Source organism: Xiphophorus couchianus, chromosome 12 (assembly GCF_001444195.1).
Source record: "Xiphophorus couchianus chromosome 12, X_couchianus-1.0, whole genome shotgun sequence".
In the NCBI taxonomy this organism is placed as follows: domain Eukaryota; kingdom Metazoa; phylum Chordata; class Actinopteri; order Cyprinodontiformes; family Poeciliidae; genus Xiphophorus; species Xiphophorus couchianus.
This window is the reverse complement of record NC_040239.1, coordinates 12390444-12415831: the sequence shown is the minus strand read 5'-3', so window position 1 is coordinate 12415831 and position 25388 is coordinate 12390444. Positions and strand designations below refer to the sequence as shown.

The 25388-nt window shown below is 36.2% G+C and overlaps 1 protein-coding gene and 1 long non-coding RNA gene across 2 annotated transcripts in view; one reads left to right on the top strand and one right to left on the bottom strand.

Moving 5' to 3' along the window:
- ipo11 (importin 11) overlaps positions 1–25388 on the bottom strand; it is a 113274-nt gene that overhangs the window by 5274 nt on the left and 82612 nt on the right. Inside the window, exons 28-29 of the mRNA XM_028034383.1 lie at positions 22064–22159; positions 19987–20071 (exon numbers count right to left, since the gene is read on the bottom strand). Coding sequence (XP_027890184.1) covers positions 19987–20071; positions 22064–22159 — 181 coding nt within the window. The remainder of the gene's footprint in view (positions 1–19986; positions 20072–22063; positions 22160–25388) is intronic.
- On the top strand, positions 6707–24980 carry LOC114154906 (uncharacterized). The gene is made up of 3 exons (XR_003597647.1): positions 6707–6719; positions 8089–8090; positions 24835–24980. It is a non-coding gene; the product is annotated as an uncharacterized LOC114154906 (long non-coding RNA).

The following is a 25388-nucleotide window of genomic DNA, read 5'->3' as shown; positions in this document are numbered from 1 at the left end:
AAAAAGAGCATCTATTTAGCGAGGAAGTGTAAATCGATAAGAACACTTCAGGGAAATGAGAAAGGGATAAGAAGAGTGTCATACAGATGAATCAGCAGAATGTTAGCAGGACTCTGATACACATGCTTCTCTTCTAATAGCAAGAGTGTTGAGAGCAATGCACTTGGGACATGGTGTGTTGGGACCTTTCTCACAACAGCACAGAAATGAAACAATCTGTAGTGTAGCTTCTATTGTTAAGAACTATAGATCCGATCCACCATCTTCTGAGGGAAAAACTCAGAGGCATATGCAAGGAAACAAGAGAAAGTAATAGGTAAGAAGATAGGCTGAGAAGAAACGTGAGAAAGTGGGTTAAGAAAAAAACATTAAAGAGATACTATGACATGAAAGAAGATGGCTCTAATAAAAGACAGAAGATGACTTATATTAAACAGTTATACTGAGAACTCTCAGAAGAAAAATGGAGAATGATTACTTTCACCTTTCAAGTATTCACCAAACTATTGGTTCATTTTTTAGGAAAAAATAAAGAGACCAGAATGGTCAGACCAGAAATAAAGAGACCAGAATGGTCAGACCGTTGACACACGGTGACATGGTTCCAAGACGTTTGTTTTAGCACACCTTCTTTAAAGCTACATGATGCGCTAAGCCAAACTCCTGGAAGTTAAATAGTTGGGGTTCCAAATAACAACTATGAAATTCTGACCAATCACACAATAGTATTGCCTGTAGACGGGGATTGTGACAAGAAGGGGTGGACAACATGAAAATGAGAACAAAATGATGTGATTTTAGTCATGGAATGGGGACAATAAGAGCTGATTTCAGCACTTTGCCTTGATCATGCAGAAACCTTAAGAGAAAGGTCGCTATTTCTCACAAAAAATAAAAAAAATAAACATTGTAATTTAAGAATGTGCATACACTGTATGAAAACAACCGTTTTTTTCTTATCTGACAATAAAACTAAATGTCAGATTAACTTATACACTAGTAGAAATGTTTTTCAATTGTGACGTGGGTCAAAGATATTGGTTAGTCTTCTTCAAAGTTCTCAATAGTTTGACCAGCTCCTGACAGAGCTGGTACAACAGAGTCAGGTTTTTAGACTGGCTTGCTCACATACAACTTTTTCACTCCACCTGCAGTTTTATAACACTGAGATTAGAGCTGTGGGATGACCAGTCCAAAACACTGGCTTTGTTGTCCTTTATAAATAGACAACAAAGCACCTTTGTTGCTAATCTGATGATACAACATACACAAAGTACCAAACCTGGGATTTTGAAAATGTATTCATCTCCAAATAATGCTCTATTACCATTCTCCCCTGCACTCCCTCATGCTGTCCTAGCCAAGTCATGTTCTCAAGCCTGCAAGCTTCCCGCTTTTACCATTTTTTTCCTCCAACTGTAACAATTCAAGTTGAACTTCACCAGACCACAGGACATGCTTTTGGACAAGGACATGGACTTTGACCATGAGTGGAGCTAAAAAGTAGAAATGTAATCAATTGGAGTAATTGCTTCCGTTTGTCAACAGAGGACTTGTTTTACTGTGAATCATAACCCAAAATATCCGCTTCAACTACTATCTGTTTAGTTCCAAAATTCATACACACATTTTATATGAAAACATGTGAAGTTTTGAGGCACAAAACTGGTTTCCTTCCTGTACAGTATGATAACTGGACTATGGTGGATCATAGTGTGGCACCTTCAGGTTAACTTAAAATAGGAAATAGAATGAGGAAGAGGTTAGGTTGTTTATTTTAGTGTATGTACATTTCTGGTTTAACACAGATGTTTTTGACAGATATTTTAAGATCTGGTAAATCATGGTTAAAAAAAAAAAGTGGCTACCAGTTACTAAACCTATTTTAGTTTTATCTCATTTAACAGTAACAATCTTTCCTCTAACAAGTTTGGTGAAAAAGCACATTTGCACTTCAGCAGAAGGTCTGAAAGGAAACTAAATCAAGACAGCATTTGCTAAGTAGGGCCAATGGTGCAACCATCTGTACTTTTCCAGCATTTATCTCATACCCGGTGGTGGCTTATGTCTAACTCCATAAAATACAATTCATGAGCACGACTGTGCAAACAGAAAGTGTGTGACGCAAGAAGTGCTGAGAGTGAATGACATATTTGAAGTGTAATCTATGAACTGTAAGACAATGCCGACAGCAGAAGGTACAGGGGCTGATATTAACCTCCTCAGTTAAATAAAAATGCATCATTTTACAGCCTCACCAGCTAGATAGCCTCTAAATGTCTACAGACACCAATAAGCTGCCTTAAAGAGGTCAAACTTGATTTAGGGAGTTGTGTTTCTCAAAACAAGTCACTCTAAGCCCACATTTAGCCAGAATAATGATTATAAAAGAGGCAGTGAGTCTTGTATGAATGAGAAAACCAAAAAAGTGGGCCCAATACTACAAAGAAGCTTTAATAAATCAAAGATGTCTGCCTTAACTAACCAGGAGGATTGTGATTTGTCAGACCAGGAAGCTGCCTTTCAACTGGCTTGTTAACCTAGGTTTTGTGATATTGAATATAAGCTGCCCTGTGCAAAAATAAATTAAGTAAGTTGCAATTGAGTGTGCAAGTTATCAAAACCAGATCAATAAAACATGGATATTTCAGACACATTTTATTGTGTACTTATTTTACCTTAATATGGTAGAAATGTTGCCTTTCATAGAGACAGGAGAGAACGCTTTAGATGCAGCATAGAACGTAGTGGTCTGCAAGGCTGGAGCCTGACCAAATTTTCTTCTTCCAATTACTATAGATGCTATTTTCAAGTTTTTCAGAAAGACAAGCAAAAGTAGCTGACCAACTATGTTCTTCCAATAAGTCTTTCTGACTAATATTTTTTCTCATTTCTGAAGCAGGTATTTTTTGTTCCACCTAAAAAATTCAAGTAAAACAACTCACCATCTTTCAAGGTTTCCATAGATTTGGCAATGACAATAAAAGGAAATTAAAAGAAAATAAAGCTTGTCACTTATAAATTATAAGTGATATTTGTCATTAGCCCATGTCTACCAAGCTTTATGTTATCTGAGATAACTACTCAAAGTTTCCATTTTATTCGAAATGTGTTAAAAACAAGGTTGAGCTGCAGATTTTTCTTGAAAAGGCACACTTTATTCTGCTTTGTGTTGCTGGAGGCTAGAAGACTCCATCTAGCAAAAGATGGTAAACTGTGACTATATGGACACGGTCAGCAGCAGCGGTGCACATGCAGTGTAATTTAAGTAGTGACTGATTACCTGAGACCAAATTATGTAGAGAGACCATTTTCCACACCATTACACTGCCATCATCAGCCTGGACTCTTCAGGACAGGGAAGGCTGGATGCTCACTTAGAAGATGCTTAGGCTAAATTCTTCCTCTACCATCTGTGTGACTCAGCAGAAATGTACAGCTTCATTGGATCCCTGAACATTTCTTCTTTCATTCATTTAAGTTTGAAGAGCCTGGGCCTGCTGCATTATTACAGCTGTCAAAATCTCCCAAAGCCCCTTAAATTTAGGGTCAATGACCTATTATACAACTTTAATGAATGCAATCCAGATTTAAATTGAATGGTCTTAGTTTTACTTTGCTTATTCTGTCATCTGCCTTCTGTCATGTTTGTTCATATCTAGCTTTGTAAATTTTGCATAATACTTTGATAAACACAGGTTTGCTCTGAAAACATGTCTAAGGAAATAAAAGCAGGGCAGAACTCCATTCAAATGAATAATTTATGCAACAGTCTATTCAACATCAAAGATTCTAGTAATGGATGACCAAGAATGTGTTTGCACTGTCTGCACTTTTTGCAAGCATAGAAATACCAATTTTAGATGCAGCATAGAACAGTTTCACCTTATAGTATCCATGTAAAAGCTACACCATATTGCTAAAGGTGGAGACTGCTCCAAAAGATAAATGCAGATGTTCTACTCACTTCCTTGGCCACAGGTCTGTAAAATCAGGCATGCAGATTGTTTCTACAAACATCCTTTTTAAAGGTTGGATGCCACCTGTCCAATAAGACCACTCATAAAATTTCCTTGATACTAAACATTCAACTGTCAACTCTTCAAAGTATCACAATAAAGTAGAAGTGGTAGGAAACAGAAGGAACTCAACAGTGAAGTGGTAACTCACTCAGCATGGGTATACTGCAGAGCTCCAAATATCTTGGGCCTTCACATTAGTTCAAGAACATCACAGAGAACTTTGTGGAATATAACTCCTTACATCCTCTAGTACTATGCAAAGTGGTATAAAGGCCACTGGGCTATCAAGTGGAGACATGTTTTAATTTACTGAACAATTGCACTTCTTTGAGAATCCAATAAACAAGTCTGGCTTTGGTGATTGCCAGGTAATGTACAGTGCAAAATGGAAGCTTTGGTGGAAAGACATTATGGAGTGGTGTTACTTTCAGGGATTAGCTTTGACTGCTTAGTTTCAGTCAAAGGAAAGATACAGCGTACAAATGCAATTTGAAAAATGTTGAACTTTGTTAGAACAGTGTTCATTTGGTCCTTTCCTATCCTATAATGAGCATGCAACCAGTGAACATGGATGAAAAGATGATTAGCCTGCACAAAGTCCTGACAATAACCCAAAGGAACAGTTTTGAGGTGAATTAGAGAGGAGACAGAAGACCAGGCCCACTTATCAAACATCAGTGTCTGACCTCAAAAATTCACGACTAGAAAAAGTGTTAAAGTTTTTCTACAAATATACTTTTAAACCTCATGGGAAATACTGGAATGAAGGTGGTCTTCTCTAAACCTTACATGTTGCTGCACACCATCTTGTCATCTGGCTGAAAGACTTCTTCTACACCTTCTCCGTCACTTGCAAGAAAAAGACCTTCAGTAGTCATAGTGAGGAACTTGAAGAAACTCCATCCATACATAACAAAATCAACACAAGATAAATGTTAGCATATCTTAACTATGAATTAATATTTTAGCAGCAGTTGTCAGAGTAATTGTTGCTTTTCAATTTTGTTCATACATTTTTATTTTCTAAGTTTTAAAATCATAATACCATGTTATCTCCTAGTTAATACATAGTTAATGAAGGATATTGTACCGTAATCTTTTAGTGGGCAATACCTAGATACAATCAAGATATGAATGCAATATAGTGGTGATTTTATAACTAAAAAATATTTTTTTTACAATTTGTGTCATCACAAACAGAAAAATTTGCATGGTTAGCAAAGTTAGAGACAGCATAATAATAACAATAGAGGCAAAACAGGGAATGGAAATGAATGAGATATATGACTACTTCTTAAAGAAGTGGGGACACAACAATCAAATTAGACGTAAAAAAATGAGAAAAGAAAATTGACCTATGGATCATCTGAAAGAGAGAAATAAGCAATCTGCACAAATAAAAGCCAACCTGATGGTGCACAAACTAAATATTCCAATCATAGCAAAGGTGCATAGAAGAAAAGATGAAACCTGTGGAGTTGTGAGAAAGAAAATAAATTGAGTGACGATGAGAGGAAAGGAGTGATGATGAGAGTAAAGGGTGGAGTGAGAGTGACATGCTCCTGCAGTGGCTCACTGATAAAGAGGATATGGTCTTTATGCCTCAGAGAGAGTAGAAGATAAATGAGGCAGGATGAAAAGAGGAGAGACAAATGAGATGTGAATTAAGTGGAAAGGTTTGAAAGTGGCCTAGTGAGCAGAGAAAGAAGAGCAAAAAAAAAAAAATACAGAACAGAGAACTGAAGAAAATACAGCAAATAAAAAAGCTAATTATTGTCATCATAAAAGTGGCGTTCTGCTCCCATAGCTGTAAAAAGACCACCTATTTTTATCTTGTGCATTATACAATAGAAATCTGAGTGTTTTTGCTCTAACTGTTCTTACTAAAAGATGAGTTGCCAAACATTTTTGTGCTTGTAGTGAGACCCATAGTATTACACTAAAAGTTGCAAAGATGGCACGGTTACACATCTCTGTGCCAGTAATGGGCAATTTACTCTTGATGTGAGCATTTGGTTGCAAATTGAGATAATCTCTTTCTCTGAAACAGGCTGAGCCAACTGGCTGGAAAAATAAATGACCAAACCATTTCTAAACAGATGTGTTACAGAATTACTGGTTATAGAACAATGAGATAGGCTATAGGTTATAGTTCTTTATAGTCAACATAACTGTCCTTCAAAAAGTAGAAATTGATGTACTGGTGTATCAAAAAATCTTTAGCACCTAAAAGAGTTGTAAAAGAGTTATCTATTAACTATTAAGGAAATGTTAAGGCTGATATTAAATGTGATTTCAAAATCATACCTGCAATATATAAAAATAGTTATGGATTTTAGATAGAACCTTCTGCAGATTCACATCAAAGCACACAAATTCATTCTGAGATTCTCAAAATACCACCGACAGCTTTTATATGATCATTTAATGGCTCAGCTGAATCCTTTCAAAAGTCACTTAAGGTAGCACCTCACTTTAAACTTTCAGGGCACAACTGTCATTAAAACATCAAAAGGAAATGACAGGAAAGGACCGTATATGATTATGCAAATATTTCTGGAAGATATGAGAGCGTGGCTAAAGGACATTATTCAAGAAAGGGGAAGCATCTCCTTGTAAGCATGAGTGGTGTTAGAGCTCCACTGGTTTGCTGAGAATGGGCAATACTAATTAAAGTCTGACACTTACTGTTGTCACGTCTAGTCATATACACATTCTTACAATATTACATTTAATGTAAAAAAAAATGAAGTATTTTTGTATTTTGTATGGAATGGTAGTAAAAACTGATGGCTTTCTCATTCAAACTATAAGACTAGCTGCAATGAACAAGTGATAAGGACAGAATAGAGGGGGAATACGTACAAAACAAAAACTAAAAAAGGACACCACACTGAACTGAATAAGGTCAAGGACATTTCCCTTGATAACGTTCTTTTTAAAGTGACAGGAGAGGACAGAGCAACAGTCATGGAAAGCAATGACAAAAGAGACAAGATAAGCAGCAAAGAAAAAATCAGTTTTTCTTCTGCTTTGAGATTTCATTAGTGTTGTGGTACCTTGACTTAGAGGGAGGATTCAGAACTTCAATGCAGTCATTTTCACACTAAGTGAGACAGCACAAATTATTATACTGTTACTGGTGTTGTGCTTGAAAGCTAAAGTTCTGCAGTCTCATGAACTTTGTCATTAACTATGAAAAAAAAAAAGCATTGTTGGAAAGGTTGAGATTTTTATTAGTACACACATATAAAAAAATTCCAGACAGAAAGACTAAAAGTCGGACTCCAGCTGCCCGATCTTAAAAACACAATTTGTGTTGACAAGGACAATAACAGAGGTCATCGAGAAATGCGAGAACATTGTCACCCAGACACTTGAATGCCCAAGAACAAATAAGACCAGTCCAAAAATAACTGTTCACTGTTGAAAAAGTATTTATAATAATTTGAGCATTACATCTTTGTCTAAGCAAAACTGTAAATTAAAAACTTTAAACAGTTTCTTGCAGAATGATGACCCCTGCTTTGCCTTCAATTCCTAACTGAATGTGCTGTTGATACAGTGAGTATATGCTGCCCTGTTTCTGCACAGTTGCATCATTGTCTAGAGTTATGCAACCTTGAACTATGCTTCAAAGATGAAATGCTTAGGCTATACTTTTAGTAAACAACTTCAGAATTATGCATAACGACCCAATGTTATGAAATCTGTGCAGTTCGTTTATGTAGAGGAGTGGTGACCAAAGTCAGGCCTGAAGGGTTGGTATCCTGCATGTGTTAGTTTTATCCCAGGTTCACTACAGCTAAATTAAATGATACTTTAATAATAGCCCTTTGCAGAACACTGTGACACTGTGACATGTTGAGGGAAGTTGGACCATTTGAATCAGCTGTGTTGGAGAAGAAACACCTAAAAATTGCAGGACACTTGTCCTTGAAGACAGGAGCTGGACATCGTTGATGTACACAAACAGTAATTTAGTCAGGTCTCAAGTAAATCTTTTAGGATCGTTTAATATTTAGTCAATTCTGGATGGTAGAGACATACAGTTTATATTTTACAGAAGTTATTTGATAAAAGCTGAGGGTTTCTGAAAAAGTAATGGCAAGTCAGAATCTTCTTTTTACCCTGACTGAACATTTTTGATAACCAAACCTACTTAGACATAATTGTAACATTATTAAAAGAAAATACTTGAAACCATAAATAGTTAATAATATGGTCAATGATGTCAGCATGATCTGAATGACTTCTTTACATTCCTTTTGAACAAGACATTATGCTTATTTGAAAGAACAAAAGTTTGCAATGTTGTGATGAAACTTTATTGCAAATGACCAGATAAATTAGAGGATTTCAATTAATCTTGCCCATATCTCTCAACTATCAAAGAGAAAGATAAGGATTGCCACGGAGTAGGTTTTACTCATTTGAACTGCATCAACTGCAGCCTTCAAAATATAGTTTGTAAGAAAAATAAGAATGATCTCCAACTGATTTAGCTCCTGTCTAAATAGAGGCAGTCCAACTTTAGTATCTGAAGAAATAAAAGTGCTTCTCAAATAGTACTATTGCACCCTTTCTCTGTCCTTGGGCAATGCCGCAGGAAACTTTAATATCCCAGCTCATTTTTCAGAGAATCTTATTGCATTTATGAGTAATATTTGGATGTGCTAACCTAGTTAAACTTTGCTTAATGTTAGTAAAATGTCTGCACTAATGAGCTCCCAGTGCAGGTGAACACAATTATATGTGGGATGTATGGGAACCTGTCTTCTAAACCTTTGCAAAAGGTGCTAAATCAAGTCAAAGACTTGAAAATAGGCATCACACAAATGCGACTGTTTTTATGTATGACAAAGTGAGGCAATAAGAAGAAACTGTGTTTCTAGTTTGCAGTTTATGGCATAAAATGTCATACCTGCTAAACCTGTGGTGTTAATTAAAATGTATATGCATTAATAAAGATACATTTTATGCTAATTTGACAGATATATTTAAATACTGATATTTGTGGCTACAAGAAATTATGAGATTGTGCAGCGGTGTCACTTCATTTTTCACTGGTTTACAATAATAGCTCTAAAGCAAGGTTATCTAAATTTGACAAATGCCTGCTACCTCGCCTTCCCTCAACATGTCTGTCCTTGACTTTTCTTCTCTAAGACGCTCTAAGACTTGAAGAGGAAAACAATTTGCAACTTGGGGCATAAATAAGGAATCTTTTTAGTTCTACTCATTTTCAAACTTTTAAAATACAGATATATTTTAGTCAAAGATAAATAATGTTAAAAAATGCTTAATAAATATGACTTAAAAACAGGAGATTAAAATCTAGATGTTGGAGATGACAGATCAGCTGGACCCACTGTTTATGATGTAACTCAATGTATATAAGTAGCTTTTTTGTTGTTGTTTAATGTGCCACAACAAAGTATCTGCTGATGATTACAAATCATTTAAAACCAATTACTCTGGAAAGAATCCTTTTAGATTTTAAGCCGCAATTATCGACTTCAATTCCACCTTTTTCTTTTTCTGTTTTGGCCAAATACGTAAGACTTACAGCTTTTAACAGCTGTGATTTCATATTGTAAGTTTATGACTTCCCTTCCATCCACCACAAGCACATAAGAATTAGCTCGATGGCATTTTAGAGAAGATGTACTTTAGAAGTTTACATATCATTAGAGCAACATTTTGACAACTACGTGCCATATTTCTATGCCGTGATCGTAATGAGCACAATCATATTTGAACAGCAGCAAATGTTGAAGTTACATTACATTAATATTGCTGTGTATTCTCAAACTGTTCTGAGATTGTCAAAACTCATCATGCTTGCTTTCTCACAGTTAATTTACCTCCTGATAGGAAACTGAAGAACAACTGGCTCACACTATTTGCTTTCTCAGTTTTGAAGTGTGTAATAAGAGAAATAATTTCAAAATACCCAATAAAGGTTTTAAACCACCTTCAACTTGCTTATAATATTTATATACATATTAATTTAAAGATCAAGTTTCTAATGTTAAATTTAAAATGGACTATTTTCAATTTGGGGGATTTCTCAGGATGATTTTTCTAGTAGTCTCAGTTGCTATATTACTCGCTTATTCATTTGGAAATTCAGCCTCTCCAGCTCACATTGGAGCTGATGTTCAGTGACCAAAATGTTCAATTGATCATTTTTTCTCTTTCTAATCCAAATATAATCTTTTAACTGTAATAGCCTTTGAAATTTTTATGGATTCAGTAAAAAAAAAAAAAAAAAGGAAAAAAAAGTTGTGTTGGAGGCTCCTGGCGAACATCCTAAAAATCCTATTTTAAATAATTACCCCCTGCCCCCCTACCCTCCCCCGAGTTGTTTGCTGTGTGCAAACAGCAACATTGTACACCCTTTGCGCTAAGAAGCCCTTTAGTAGTTGAATGATTCACACAAAAAAAGTCTAAAATCTGCTCTCTAAAACTAGTCAAGTACCAGATGGAAAAATAAAGAGCAAAAAATAGCAAAACAGCAACTTTATTAGTACACCAATACATTTGGCTTGTGCCCTTCATTAGCCAATCCTGTGCTGCATCGCCATCTCTGTAACATGACCAAAGAAATATTGAATGACCAACCTTCTCCCCTCCCCTTCTAGAAACAAACAACAAAAAGACAGAAATAAATATCGCTTGTTAATATTGGTCCAATTTTACTTAAAGAACCAATATTGATGTTAAGAAATGACAGGTCTCGGCTGATGCCGATATTAGTGCCAATATACTGTCCCTAGTTATTCAGCAAAATGAATTTAAAGTTTTAGATTTACAATGATTGTCAAATCCAACAAGATTAATGTCATGAACCAAATTTTAAAAGTTTATATCAACACTGAAAAAGTGCCAGATCAAATTAAGTTATTGTGAGCCCTTTAAAAAAAAATTAAAAAGACATCTGTGGCTTATTAATATCTACTTGCAGTCTGTTAGCGTATAAGCTTTCTCCAGTTAATTAAACCACCTTTTTGTGAGTTAAAACCTATGGGTCATTCATGTTATGAAGTCTGAATCTTAATTAACTTGGATGAAAGCTTAGACAGATAATCATGCAAATCAGAAATGCTGGTCAGGTCTCAAAAACAGACTTGTGGTTCCAGTGTAATGAGTCACATGGCTAATGAATGAGCTCTTCATTGTTAATTAGGAAATACACTGATCAATTTAACAGCTAATTGTTGAAGCTAGGACCAATTATTGACATTATCATTACTTGAATCACACCAATTAACTCTGTGTAGACCTTGAAACAGAGCTGATATGAAGAAATAAACTTTTTTTTGGCATCACCTGTAGTTTAATCCACAATGCAGAAATTGTAGAAAACCTGAGCTTTCCCCCTCTTGAAAAATAACTTTGGACAATTACCACTGTAACTGATTCTCTGCTCCTAACCTGATTATTGGCAGCCTTTTTCTGTCATACCCCTTACACTCTATTTGACACCTCCTTCTGCAGCACCTGAAGCAGCTGTGTAATTCACTAATTTCCTCTCTCCTGAAATCAATATCAAAACAAATGTTGGAGGCAACTGAATTATAAAAGTTCACTTCTGGACTTTGTTCTCCTGAACAGATATAAGAGAGTGTAGTGCTGTCAATTTTTAGATCATATGTTGTTCTTCTACCTATTGTAATGCATTTTTAAAAAATTACTTTAGATAGAGGTATAAATGAAAGAAAAAAAGATATTGAGCTTTACACATGCTAGATAAATTATGGGTCCTTATTTTGTGACAGTAGTACAGATTAATCGATTTCCATATTTTAGACGTGAAAACAGGACAAAATGTATTTTAAATTAAGATTTTGTCTTTCCCAACTGCTCAGGAAATTACATTTACTTGCAGGCAAAGTGAGTAATTCTGACCAATGATGATTGTTTTGCTTGTAAAATCTTCATCTTGACATTTGCACAAATTATATTTGACACTTTCTCTACTGAGGAGACGGTCTTTTCTGGAAGACTGCACTGTATTATTACAGTTTGTGTATGGATGGATATTGTTATGTCTCAACCTGAACTTTTGCAATCCCTGTCAGTCAGACCATGACCTCTATGCTTTGGTGTACCTTGGAGACTTTTCTGAACCACATTAGTGGCTTTTTCTGAGAGCTCTCAGAGACAAATCCAGCAACTCTCAAAAGATGACAGGCATCTCGCTGGACTCCATTCTACCAAATCAATGTAGAATTCTACCAATGTTGCCTATCCCTCTTTTCCACACAGTGGTGCACTAAAAATGTTAGACTATGGTCTACAAACAACTGTCCAGCAGATGATCACTGACACCACTTGATCTAAGCACATTCATGTAAAATTATCTGGAAGGAAATATATGTGGTGGAAAAAGATGCACAATAGGGTTATATGATTTTGAGAAATCATGTAACTGTGGTAACAGTTTTAAATATTGAAGTGACTAAATTGATTGTGATCAACCTGTATTTTCCTTCTTTCTTATCCATCACAATGACCCTACCACCTTCAAATTTTAAGCATCTTTCTATCAGATAGATGTAAACATTACAAGTACATTAAATTGGTCAATTATCTAGTGGCAAGTACATTTTGAATGCACAGCCTCTGAATGTTACAGCCAAAATAATTAGCTGTGTTATTGCTCACACTGAATTGGTGATTCCCAGACTGCCAAAAGGCAGTTTGATGTTCATGATATTGCTGTACTCTTTAAGCACTTCCATGCCATGCCACACTGAGGCAGTAATTCATGAAGAAGGAGCCCCAACAAAATATGAAGTGCATATGTTGCACAGTAAATGAACAAAAATTTCAGTTCACTGATATTTCTGGATTAATGAATAATGAATGAATGAAATAAATAAAGTTTTCTTGTTCTTATATTTGCCTTCATATACAAGTTTGGCTTTTACATTTTACATTAAATCACTAATAATAATAATTGCATTGGAATGAGTGGGTAGATTTAACTCCTATCCATTCTACTAGATCAAATTTTAAGTCACAAATCTAGAATTGTGACATCAAATCAAGATATATCAATTTAGCACCCATAGTTTTTAAGTATCAACTGTGAGATTACAGAAAAAAATTACAATAGCAAATGTGACTAGAAAAGCTCAACAGCTGTGCCAATTTGTAGAAGTCACACACATTGTCTGCTTTAGACTGCTGCAAATTGACACAAGCTTAAAAATCACAGCAGCAACACTGAAGGTCTAATTTTGACTGCACTTTTTCAAAATCTTCAAATTAATGTTAAAGCTCCACCAGCAAGCTTCTTCCCAACTTTAGATATGTTTTAAGTCAACCAAAAAAGTTTTTTCTCCGCCCTGAAGCATTCTTCACTACTCTCATGGACAAATGGCTCTAGAGATGAGAAGCAAAAAGAAATGGAAGCTAATTTTGGTAGCTCTGCTTTGAGCCATACAAACGAGGATCTTTTCATCCTGTGCTGCAAAATAACAGTGTCAGAGAGGTCTGTTATTCAACCCAACTAAATTATGCTGAGACTGATGGTCTGCTCGAGAACAGAGCAACAATGAAGCAAGAATGGCAAGTCTTCATTACCAATGCTTTGTGTGGCACAGAGTGAAACGATAACACGCTGAAACTCATTTCCTACAAATATACACCTCTGCAGGATCTTTGGAGGCAGTGTGATTGCTCATTAAAACAAAATAATACAAGATGGTTGAATGAAAGGAACAACTTAATGTCTCATCAGCTTCAAATAATATTTTTTGAGCGATTGAGAGCAGTGAGCCTCACCTATGCTATAAGCTGATAACAACCTGTTACAGAGATAATTGCGTTGGAAGGTATTTCATCCCATTTGCAAAGATATGAAATCTTTTTTTCCTTTAAGAAAAAATAATGATTAATAAAAGCTACTTGAGGAAACACTTGTACAATTTCAAAAGATGGAACGCTGAGAATAGACTTTGACAAACTAGAATTAGATACAATTTAGGATCTTATTTGTTTTCAGAGATAACATCTTAAAAAAAGTCTTTCCAGATACACCTGATGCTCTAGCGTGATCATATAACCAGGCCTAACGTTGGCCTCTAAAACAGTTCAAATCAACTCACACAACAAATTTTGAAAAGTGAATATCTTTCACAACAACTGCCAGAAATGAGCAAGGTCTGGCACTTTACTGCATGTTTAGTTTGTCAACATGTTTTTTGCTGTATTCTGCGAACCGAGAACAGCATTTCCACTTTGACTTCTGTAAATAAATGTTTTGGTTTATGTATTGTTTAAAATATGACATCAGTGTTTGTTAAGTTTACAATTTCTATATGGCCAGTTGTCAACATCACACGTAAAATACTCAGACCAGTTTTATATCAAAGCATATTCTTTTAAATGATGCCCTTGCTAAAGTGCAGTCCTAAATACGACTGAAATTCTGTGGCAAAAGTTAAAAAAAAAAAATTGCTGTTTAGAAACTATTCAAACTATATCCACAATCTGTATGGCCAAGAAAAGCACAGAATGAGGTAAAAAAAAAAAGTCTCTAGAGTTCCAAAGCTAGTAAAGAAATACCCCAATAGAGCAGCAGTTGTAATAGGTAGTTTATAAAGTTTTTGATTGGGGACTGTGTTCAGTCCCCACACTGAAAAGTATGTCACACTTTTCAGTCTTTTCGGAGACTTTTACAAGGACCTGTACATGGGAACCTAGTCACCAACTTTCTCATATCCCACACTAGACAACCAGGTTGTTGCAATGAACCTGTGACTCCAGCCTCAATTGCAGCAAAACACCATTGCCCCAACCACAACTGAATGATGAGCTGTAACAAGCAACCCCCTCATTGCACATGTACACCAATTTATCTTGGCACTAATAGGTGTCATAGGGCACCTTCATCCTGTTTTTGTGTCTGAGTGTAATCAGTCAGCAGCAACTACTTTAACAAATTCAACTAAATAACCTGCCCTGTATTACCGTGTGGGGGAAAACCGAACAAGCTCAAGTGGGTGTGAGCCACCACAGCACAGCAGAGCCCATGTCATTAGTACCCAGTGGACAATGTCTTTGATGTTGCCTATCCCTCTTCTTGTGTGATGGTACTGGCCTTGTAGATGAAGCACAAGAATCAAATGATGCATTATGTACAGAGGCCCCACAGAGCATCAGTTAGCAGAGTCTCGTTGTCTGAAATACTCAGATCAAAGTGAGGGACCCTTACAAATCCAATACAAGAGAGTGGAATAGTCAACAGCTTCCATGACACAAAAACAAACTCCCCTTGAAGAAGAGAAAAACATTGCAAGTCCAATTTAGACAGAAATCAGGAGACAGCAGCAGCCAAGAGGCAGCCTCTCCACCTAAAGGACAAGAAATATGAAGAGCTGCACCCACGACGAGTTTAGTCTGTGTATGGAATGCAAAGCAGCATATCTTCACAGTTAAGTTTAATAGACTAGCAATATACTCAAGATCTGAGCTTGACATATCCATATTCATAAGATGTATATCATTGTTTACATATATAGGCTACCTTTTCGTGCATGCAGCTCTAATGTCTTGGATTACAGTGATGTTTACTGTTCTTTTTGCATTGCAGATACATAATTACCTAACAGCATGAAGATAAAGAGCATTGCAAAATACACATTTAGATGATTGGTGAGTTTTTTCCTCCTTGGTTTAATTTTAAATGTAATGTAAAGAAAATAAGTATTTGTAATCACATAAATTTGATAACAACCACCCTACAGACAGTTAGCTGAATATTTTAAAGACAAATAATAGCCAAAAATTAGATACAGCATATGTATCGCGTATAAAAAGTCAAAAGTTTGAAATGAATTAATTCATTCCATAGATAAAAGGCGATAAAAGGAGATAAACAGAGTGGGGTTTTTCATTAAAACTTAATAAAATGAGTAAAAAACTTTGATTTAAAATCCTGAAGGATATATAAAGAAGTGAATAATTCACCAACATGAAGGCAATGTTTGCAAAACGCCCTGCACGATCGGCCAAGTTTTGGTGCAGTAACAGGCAGGAGGTATGGAAATGTGATGAGAGGGAAAGTACAGACAGCAGGAGAGGAGCTGATAGCCTGGTGTATCACCGTCACTTCCCTTCCCTCCTGGAGATCTCTGGGACACAGGCCAGAAAGTCCTGCAAAACCAACTTAGATTTTATAAATTTGTTGTTTTTTCTCCCTCTTTAATCCACTTCAGCTGGAGCATCAGTGAGTGACTGTGTGCAGACCAAAGCAATGAGTAAAATCCATCTTAGCACTACTTCACTAGTGGTGTAATGGTGAAAATATTTGAAGAGGCATCATCATCAACTTAACTTACAAAGTGCTTCAATACCAGTCACAACTGAAACAATGTGCAGAACCATCAGTTAAATCAGACTAAAAAAAACATAAAATAAAAAGACAAAGCTAAAAACCCAACAATGTAAAGGAATTCAAAGTTAAATATAAATCATAATACAATAAAGCACTGTAAACTTTAAACACTGTAAACAGTAAACTTTTACTGAACTCAGTAATATTAAAGGCCAGAGTAAAAATAAATTTTTAGACTGGTTTTAAAAATGGATAGTAAAGGAGCCTGTCAATGCGCAAAGGTAGGGTTTTATAGAACTTAAGAGGCTCAATAAAGAATAAAGAAGTTCTAAGATTAGAACTGGGAATGAACAGGAACTGCTGTTCAGCATACCTTAGTCACCGAGTAGGAGTGTGGTGGTGGAGAAGCACCATTAAATAAGGGTTTGGGTGGGGACTACGTCTAACTTTTTTCATCACTTAGAAAAGACGCTCAAAGAAAGGTAAGCTCCGTTGACGTAATGTTAGCAAAGCTAGCTGTACAGAGACACACAAGAATTTGTGATGAAAAAAAGACATTCACTGTGCTGAATTATTGTGCGCAGGTGTTGACTAACATGTCACATATATGGGACAACACTGTGTAGAAAAGACTGCAATATAGTGATGTGACATTCACGAACAATCCGAGTCTTCTGAACTTCTCTTGACTGGAGTCTCACTGAGAGCTGTTCAGTGTTCTGCGTACACTGCAGTAGCTATCATTATTTTATTTAATTATACACATTGAGGGCTGCATAGTGGTGCAGCAGTTGGTAGCACTGTTGCCTTGCAGCACATGTTGTAAAGGACATGCTTTCACACAGGAATGTAGACGCACAGTTAGGCCTGTCGCGATAAACGATAAATCGATTAATCGTACCATAAATTAAAACTATCGACGTCATTTCAATTATCGGCATTATCGTCTCTTCTGGCCTTTTTCTCTCTCTGTTGATGACACCGAATGAAAAAAGGCTCAACTCCGGTGCTCTCCACTGACCCTCCCTTCCTCATTTCCTTAGTGTAAAGCCCAGCGCACACTACACCATCTTAGAGCTGTCAGCCGATTGTCGGCCCATTTTCAAAACCTGACAGATCACACATTAGCCGACAGAAATCCTAGGTATAACGGTTCGATCGGGTTCGATCCTGCCGTGTGGTGTCCAACAATGGGCACAAAATAATGGCTACAAGTCCAGTGAACTAATTTTAAAACCAGACATTAATCAATGCTGTACTACAATCTACCTGCAATGCATGTTGCTAGTGTCAGCATAAAGTCCTGACTGAATGACAATCATTAGAACCTGTTTACGTCACGTTAACGAAGAACAGCTGAAAAGTTACCGGGTTTATCAACTGCAGTAGCAATTTCGCTCCAACTCCTCCTCTTGTCATTTCTATATTCTTTGCATGTTGAATAAACATTAATGTTGTTTCCACATATCATCTCCAATGTCCACTGGACTTCGGGTTGCGCTGTGTCAGCTGTTTGGGATTCCCCGACGTAATTTCCCCTCAGAAAACACGGAGGAGAATCCGCGCTTTCTGATTGGCTACCTGACACATTCAACAGGCTGCGTTAACGATCCCAGTGGGAAAAAACCCTGATTTAGATCGGAGCGGCAACGATGATCTACCGTAACACACCACACAATCTTAGAAAGATCAACGTTTTAAGATTGTTGTAAGGGGAAAAATAGGAGCAAAAAATCATGTAGTGTGAACTATTGCATCAGGTAGTCGATGTGCCCATCTTCTCTATTTAAATCTAATTATTACTGAAGGGCAACATAATATACATACTTCATAATCTACACTCTTTTGGTTGAATGCAGTATTTATTTACACTTTGGCTTTATGTTGTTTAGTTTTTATCAAGTACATTTTTTGTTAATGGAGACTGAGAATCCATTTTGTTTTTGGTTGTTTTGTTTATTTTGTTTATCAGCTCCAGTGTTAAATATTCTTTTGAAAATAAAGTGTATCTATCTTTGGCAGGAAATCACATGCATTATTACGTCATTTCCATTAAATCAGTGTAAAAAGGTCTTCAGACAATATTATCGTTTATCGCAATAATTTTTTGAGACAATTAATCGCTCAGCAAAATTTGCTATCGTGACAGGCCTACGCACAGTAAAGTGAAACGCTCTGAAAAACCAAAATTGGAATCAATAATTTTTGCCAAAAAGTCACAGATCCCCATTCTCATTTACTTTCTGCTCAAACTGAAAACTGTATCATGCGGGCACAGGCGCTGCTTTTACACACGCATTCATCCGCATCTTCAAGCACAGAGGCACACAAGCATTAAGATGGCAGAGGTGCGACTTTAAGTCCCCTCTTTTCTATTCCTTGGAGCAAAAAGTCAGAGCCTGGGTTGAAGTGATAAGTGCACTGGGATACCACCAAGCAAAATACACACACGCTAACACAAAGAGGATAGTCTCATAGAAAGATTTTCCTATTCAGAATAAACTGTAAAAGTAATTTTGTTGAAGCATTTCTTAGAGGAACACCACTCAGACACAGCCACCAATAATATAATTGAGCTGTACTTCAGAATATTGAGAGAAGTGTGAATATTTGTGAGCTTAGACCAGGGGTGGGCAATCCTGGTCCTCGAGGGCCGGTGTCCTGCAACTCTTGCAAGTCTCCCTGGTCCAACACACTTGAATCCAGCAGCTGAATCACCTCCCAAGTGCAGTCAGGTTCTCCAGAGTCCTGCTAATGACCTCATTATTTGACTCAGGTGTGTTGAAGTGGAGATGCATCTAAAAGTTGCAGGAGTCCGGCCCTCGAGGCCTGGAGTTGCCCACCCCTGGCTTAGACAGTGGGCCAGAATAGAAAACGGATGCATGCTCATGCACAGATATATCCTTGTTCCGCTTAATTGATGTACATCTCCCACAGATTGGCTATATGTGGATCCCCATCAGCACTAAAGCCTTTTTGTATACTGCTATAACATAAATTCATTCAGGTTCTTCATTTAAGTGTACCGGTATATACAGTCCGCCAGATAAAGCTGTCGCAGCTGTCGACTGGTAATACATACAGGTCCTCTAAAATATATTCATGTTGCTTGAACCTCTTCACATTTAGTCACATTAAATAAGACAAACATCAACATATTTGAATCACATACAAGGGAAATGATCCAGAAGAGATCCGGAACCCTAAGCAAACAACCAGAGCAGCAATAAAATGGTTTAGACCAAATCACAGTCCTGTGTTAAAATGGTCTAGTCCAAGTAGAGACTGAAAACCAACATGATTTGCAGCTGTACATACAGCAAAATCTGATTTTACAAAGTATTGATTCAGATTGGCTGAATATATCACACTTCACATTTGTAGTTGTAACATAATAATAACCATGCATACCTTCTGTTACACCATGGCATTGTACGGCATAACAGAATAATTAGTATGAAAAGAGAACAGAAAGAAAAAAATTAATTACATACTCTTAAATACTAGAGGCGTAAAGAAAGTTAAGAAAACATTTCAATAGTTAAAAAATTACTTGTATACCGTTTGTATGCGCACACGCATGTGAGTGTGTGCTTCATATGTTTGACTCACAAGTTTCTTCCTCTTATCCTGCTCAGTTGGTGGCTCCTCTTCGTCACTTAGCTTGGGCTCTTCAAAATGGATCATCAGCATGCAGCTGCCAACACAATAATATTCAGCTCCATATTAATAACCACCCATAGACCTGCACAGTAGGAGACAATCTCAGAGCAAACACAGACACATAAAAAAGGCTGAACCCTCTGGCATTTGTTTTACACAGCCACAAACGCTATTCATATTGGTTCATCTGCATGCAGAGAGGAACTGCAAGTAAAAACCTTTGTGCTTGGTATAAAGTCTGTGTATGGCCTTTTATTTCCTTTGTGTTCATTTCTTAATTCAGTACTGGGAGCACAGATAAGATTGTGGTGGCATGAATAGGATATTTTGTGACTTTGAACAGCGCCAAGTGATAAGCTGCGATCAGAAAGTCAATAAATTCTGCTTAATGACATTCAAAGGAGGGAAAATAAAAATCTTTCAACCTTTAATAGAGTGTTTACAGAAGATTTCACACATTTATGTAATGAAACTGAGGCTGAATCATATTGCTGTTATGATCAGTCCTTTAAAGCAACTACATCAGTACTTGGACATTGATTGTTGAAATGAAATTGAAGTTGTATCAATAACAATTTGAAGGGGATTCTTTGAGGCTTTTCAGAAAACCATTAATCAAATCTATGACCCTTTAAAAGCCTTCAAAGCACTCTGCAGTTTTTAAGCTCAAAATTAGCCATCATTCCAAAAAGCACATACTTACTCATTCATTGCTTGGCTACATGAGTTTATTTATAAACTAACAAAGTCTTAAAAAGTAAGAAAAAAAATTTGCTTGAAAGAGCAAATGAGGCTTCAGTGTGTAAATAGAAAAATTAATGTTCAGCACATTCTTCAACTACTTAAAAAGAACATAGTTTTTTTTATAGTAATCCTGTGCAAATAAAGGAAAGGACTTAATGCAAATGTTGTTTTGAAACAGGTTAAATAAATAATCCCCTTAATGCATTGTATTAAATGTAATGTGTCCATTAAATGTAATGTGTCTAGACAGCTCAGTGTAATACAAAAGCATGTTAGGTTCTTGGACTTTATTGCTGCAAAGTGACAAAAGACTGCAACTCGTAATTCGACATAAAATGGCAAATTGTCTCCATCTACTGAAGAGAGCTTTAAGTAAAGTGCATCCATTAATACTTGCTCCACAACAGTGAACCAAAGGAATTTAATGCAATAATGGCAAATAAAAAAAAAAAAGCTTCATTTAGCCCCTTTGACCCTTTATCTCATTAGGGCTCTTTTAAGGCAGGAAAAATGTTTTAAAGTAAAAACATGGTGAGGAACATCATTTGTGAAATCAAAACATCTCTGAATTGGGTGCTCATAACCTTCTAGGTCACAACCATTAGTCTTAACCTTGTACTATTTGGAAACTAATAAAAGTGGGTAGTGGTAATACAATACTGTGGGCATTGATTGAGAAGAAAGGGTTGTGAATTCCTAACTTTTTGTAGATTTTAGAGGTATTATTTCTGTAATTAGAAGGTAATTATTGCTGCAGTATGATGAAAGAACATTTTTTTTTTAAAGATTTTCTCTAAAAATTGTGAAGGTTCTTCAGCCCTGGAATGTTTTGCAATCCTCATTTCTAGCATGAATGGCTATGACCATTGATCAGTCAATCAGAAGTTAAAATATATGTCCATTATGTTCTTATGTGTGAATGCGTCACACATAAGAGCTACCAGGTCACAGTAACCACATCGCTCTTCAGTGTGGGCAGTTTTACTGAGAGAAGAACATTGAAAGGTAGCCATTTAATAAAAAAAAATTAATCAGGGGGAAGCACAGATGTTGAAAGCTTTAAAATAAAACTACATCTTTTACAGGTTCTGGACATATGTCACAGTTTTTGCACTGGAATGGCTTGAAGCTATGACAAAAATTTAGCATTTTATTTTGAATTTTCAACATGTGCCCATCTTCTTTGATTATGTTATTTGAACTGCATGATTTACTTGCAAATTAAAATTTTATTCCATTTCATCTCACAACAAATTAGTTAAAAAAAAAAAGAAGTACTTACTCTTTAAAGGTCCCCGATTCTGGATCCTCTGTCATCACATCATGCAAAGCTTCCACAGAAATGTTAATGATGCCACAGAATTTGTCCTGGATCACACTGACAACACAGAATACACGGGATTCATTAGTCATGACGTTGTTAATGTAACAGCTGTCTGCTTTCCCATGTATTAGTGGGTGTACTGGTTTAACAAAACACACGCTCAATTTAGAGAAACATCACAACACAGCAAAACCCTCTATCACTAAAAGTGATAAAAAGCCAAGCAAAAAAATAATTACATTCTGATTCACAGGAAATTCCTACCACAACAATTTGGCTGTGGATTTCAACAACTAGTGTTCTAAAGGATTTCAAGGCAGGGGATAATTGAACGTCTAAATCAAAATGTGAGAAACAGATTATTGAAAATGTTTTCTGACATTAATGAGTAAAAACATGTTTCTATTGGAAAAATAAACAACATATTAAAAGCACAAAATTTCTAACTGCAGAAATTGTCCAAGGGCCACATAAAAGTCATCTAGCATTATTGCCTACTATGGTGATTTTTCCTGTAATGCAGAAGCTCACGCTGGCAACACACACGACTCGAGCCTGGAGACGACCAGCAATCATTGATGAATTATTTGAGTCATTCTTAAAAAGCAGTGAAACAAAGAAGACAACTTCATATGTCAAAAAATATATAAAGATAGAGGTGGAAAAAATACAGAAACAGAATAAATGTGGGGATGGGCATTGAAATATCAAAGGCTGTCAAGTTCATGAATCTGAACTTGACATATTCATGAACTGTGGAACCCTGGCAACGCTGCATAAAGTTCAGTGTCTGGCAAAACATAGAAACTCAGCATGAAATAGTATTATATCGAGAGTAAACATATCTGTCCCAGATTTGTTATGGGGGGGAATGATTTTTCAGCAATTACTAAAGAACGGATTTGGGCTAATCGCTCACTTTTCTTTTTAAGTCCTTGTAAAATGGTTCTTGTTAAAGGTAGTTTTTCTCTCCGACTTTAACCCAGAACGTTATATACACTGGTGTTAAAACCATATCAATGTCATCTGCTCCACATTAGCAAAATTAGGATAATCAAAACTGAAATAGCTATTTTATATGCCATTGGAGAATATTTTATTTTTATTTTGTTGCTAATACAAAATCTGTTAACAGATAAGGTGTGATTTTAAATCGTGTTAATTGCCAAATTTATAATCAAGGCTCAACTAGCAGCTGTCTGAGAAAGGTCTGGGCGCAGTGGAGCTCACTGATTTGGTAGTGAAGTGAGAAAACCGTTGTTTACAGACCATTCATTTAGGTCAGCAACAAAGTATCTTAACAAAATTAGCAACAAGTAACATCAAAACAGAAAGTAAGCACCTGCTTGTAAACACCTGCTTGTGCACAGATTCATAAAAGACTAATAGGGAGGTCTAGTAAAGATTTTATGTTGCCATTTGTGTAGTCAGACAGTTGTTCAGAAATAAATTAGAAAACTATGAACATCTGAGGTGAACTGTTGTTTGGACATCGTAATTCCATGTTAAAGCAGACAAAACTATCCAAAAACACTGGCACTTTAATTTTTAGGTTAAATGCTAAGTACTCTACTGACGTATTCCCATGCTTGACTACCTCTCTCCACAAGCTTTGAGTGTTCTTTTTCCATTTAATCTTGTTTCTCGGCACCACAGATCTCACAGACTGTTTTTCAAGCATAAGTAGAACTTCCTTACATGGCAGGTTTTGATTCTTCCAAAGAAGATGCTCAATTCAACAGAAATGACAGATTTGAAGGCAGATATGTTTGTGTATTTTCATTCTTATTTTCTTTCTTCTTGTACTTGTATGTATTGAATGCCTGCAGCATTGTGCGTCATATGCGCTGATTTCTGCTTCAACATAGAACATGTAGGGGTTGATTTGTTTATCTGAACCGACCGTAACAGTCATTTTACAAGTAATTACGTTTCCGAGAGCCTCAAACATTGTGGCAAAAAATAACAGATGACTCATCATTCCACCACACTCTTGTCTAGGTGTAATTAGTTGATGTTGGGATGTATGGGGGTCTTCTTCTGAATCTGTTGAAGGAATTTTAAAACGTTTTTACAGAAAATGGACTCTTAACTTAAGCAAGAATCTGGTGCTTGACGTATTGCAGAAAATAAGACAATAACTCATCAAATGTAAATACTTGTACTATTGTTTTCCATAAATGTTTAGCTTGCAAAAAAATCTATTACTTAGCAAGTTTTATCTTTGTCTATGCAATATTTAATGCAAATCTAGTTTGTATGTGGGTTCAATGTATAGTATAACAAAAGGTCAAGTATTCATATGCTAAAATTGAGGTACACAAACATTAACCTATGAAGGATAGATACATCACATTGACTAAAATAAGATCAAAAGAAGAAAGAAAAGCAGGATAAGGGAAATTATAGACAAGATACGGACTTCTTCAATTTTGGCTTTAACTGTATTTGAGATAGTTGATTTTCCATGCAGCACTTGTCTGAGCTGTCATAATCTATTGCTGCTGCGCTCCAAGCATGGGGGTGTAACAAAGGATTTCATGCCTGCCTGTGCCTATGATTACCATATCTGGTTAGCAGAACACTGAGCTTCCCTAAATCTTGATTAAAAACAAACTCCCAGTTGGGACATCAAACAAAAAGTTGAACTTCAAACAGCACAAAGAACTGTTTGTACCATTTTTGGAAAAGTTCTATTAAAACAAATTGAGAACTTCTTTGATAGCAAGTACAGTGAACCCTCGTTTTTTGCGGAGGTTGCGTTCCGAAAAGAACCCGTGAAAGGCAAAATCCGTGAAGTAGATACCATTATTTTTTACAATTATTATACAGCATAATTAAATACTCTACATTGAAACCAATGAACAAAGCCTTTCTTACAAATAGCTCCAGTAAAATAATAATTTAATCATCAAAACAAAGTACAGTAGGACAAATTGTGACTCGCGTATTTCACTGTGCCTCTGACTGTGACGCTGCAGCCTGACTCCGCTCTCTAGTGTCTTTTTCTTCTGAAGCCTGTGGTGCAGGTGTGTTTTTTCGAGAGAAGAACATAGTTATCGGTAGTTGTTGTAGCTCTTTTTTCTTCTGGGCAAAAATATTTGCCAAAATTTACCAAGCTGTATTACGTATATTTAAATACCGTAACGTTATTGGCACACAGGTAGAGAAGAAGCACGGAGACTGTTTAACCAGTCAGGATGCAGAACACAATGCACTGTGAAAAAAAAACTGCACAAAAAACTCCGCAAAGCAGCGAGGCCGTGAAAGGTGAACCGTGTTA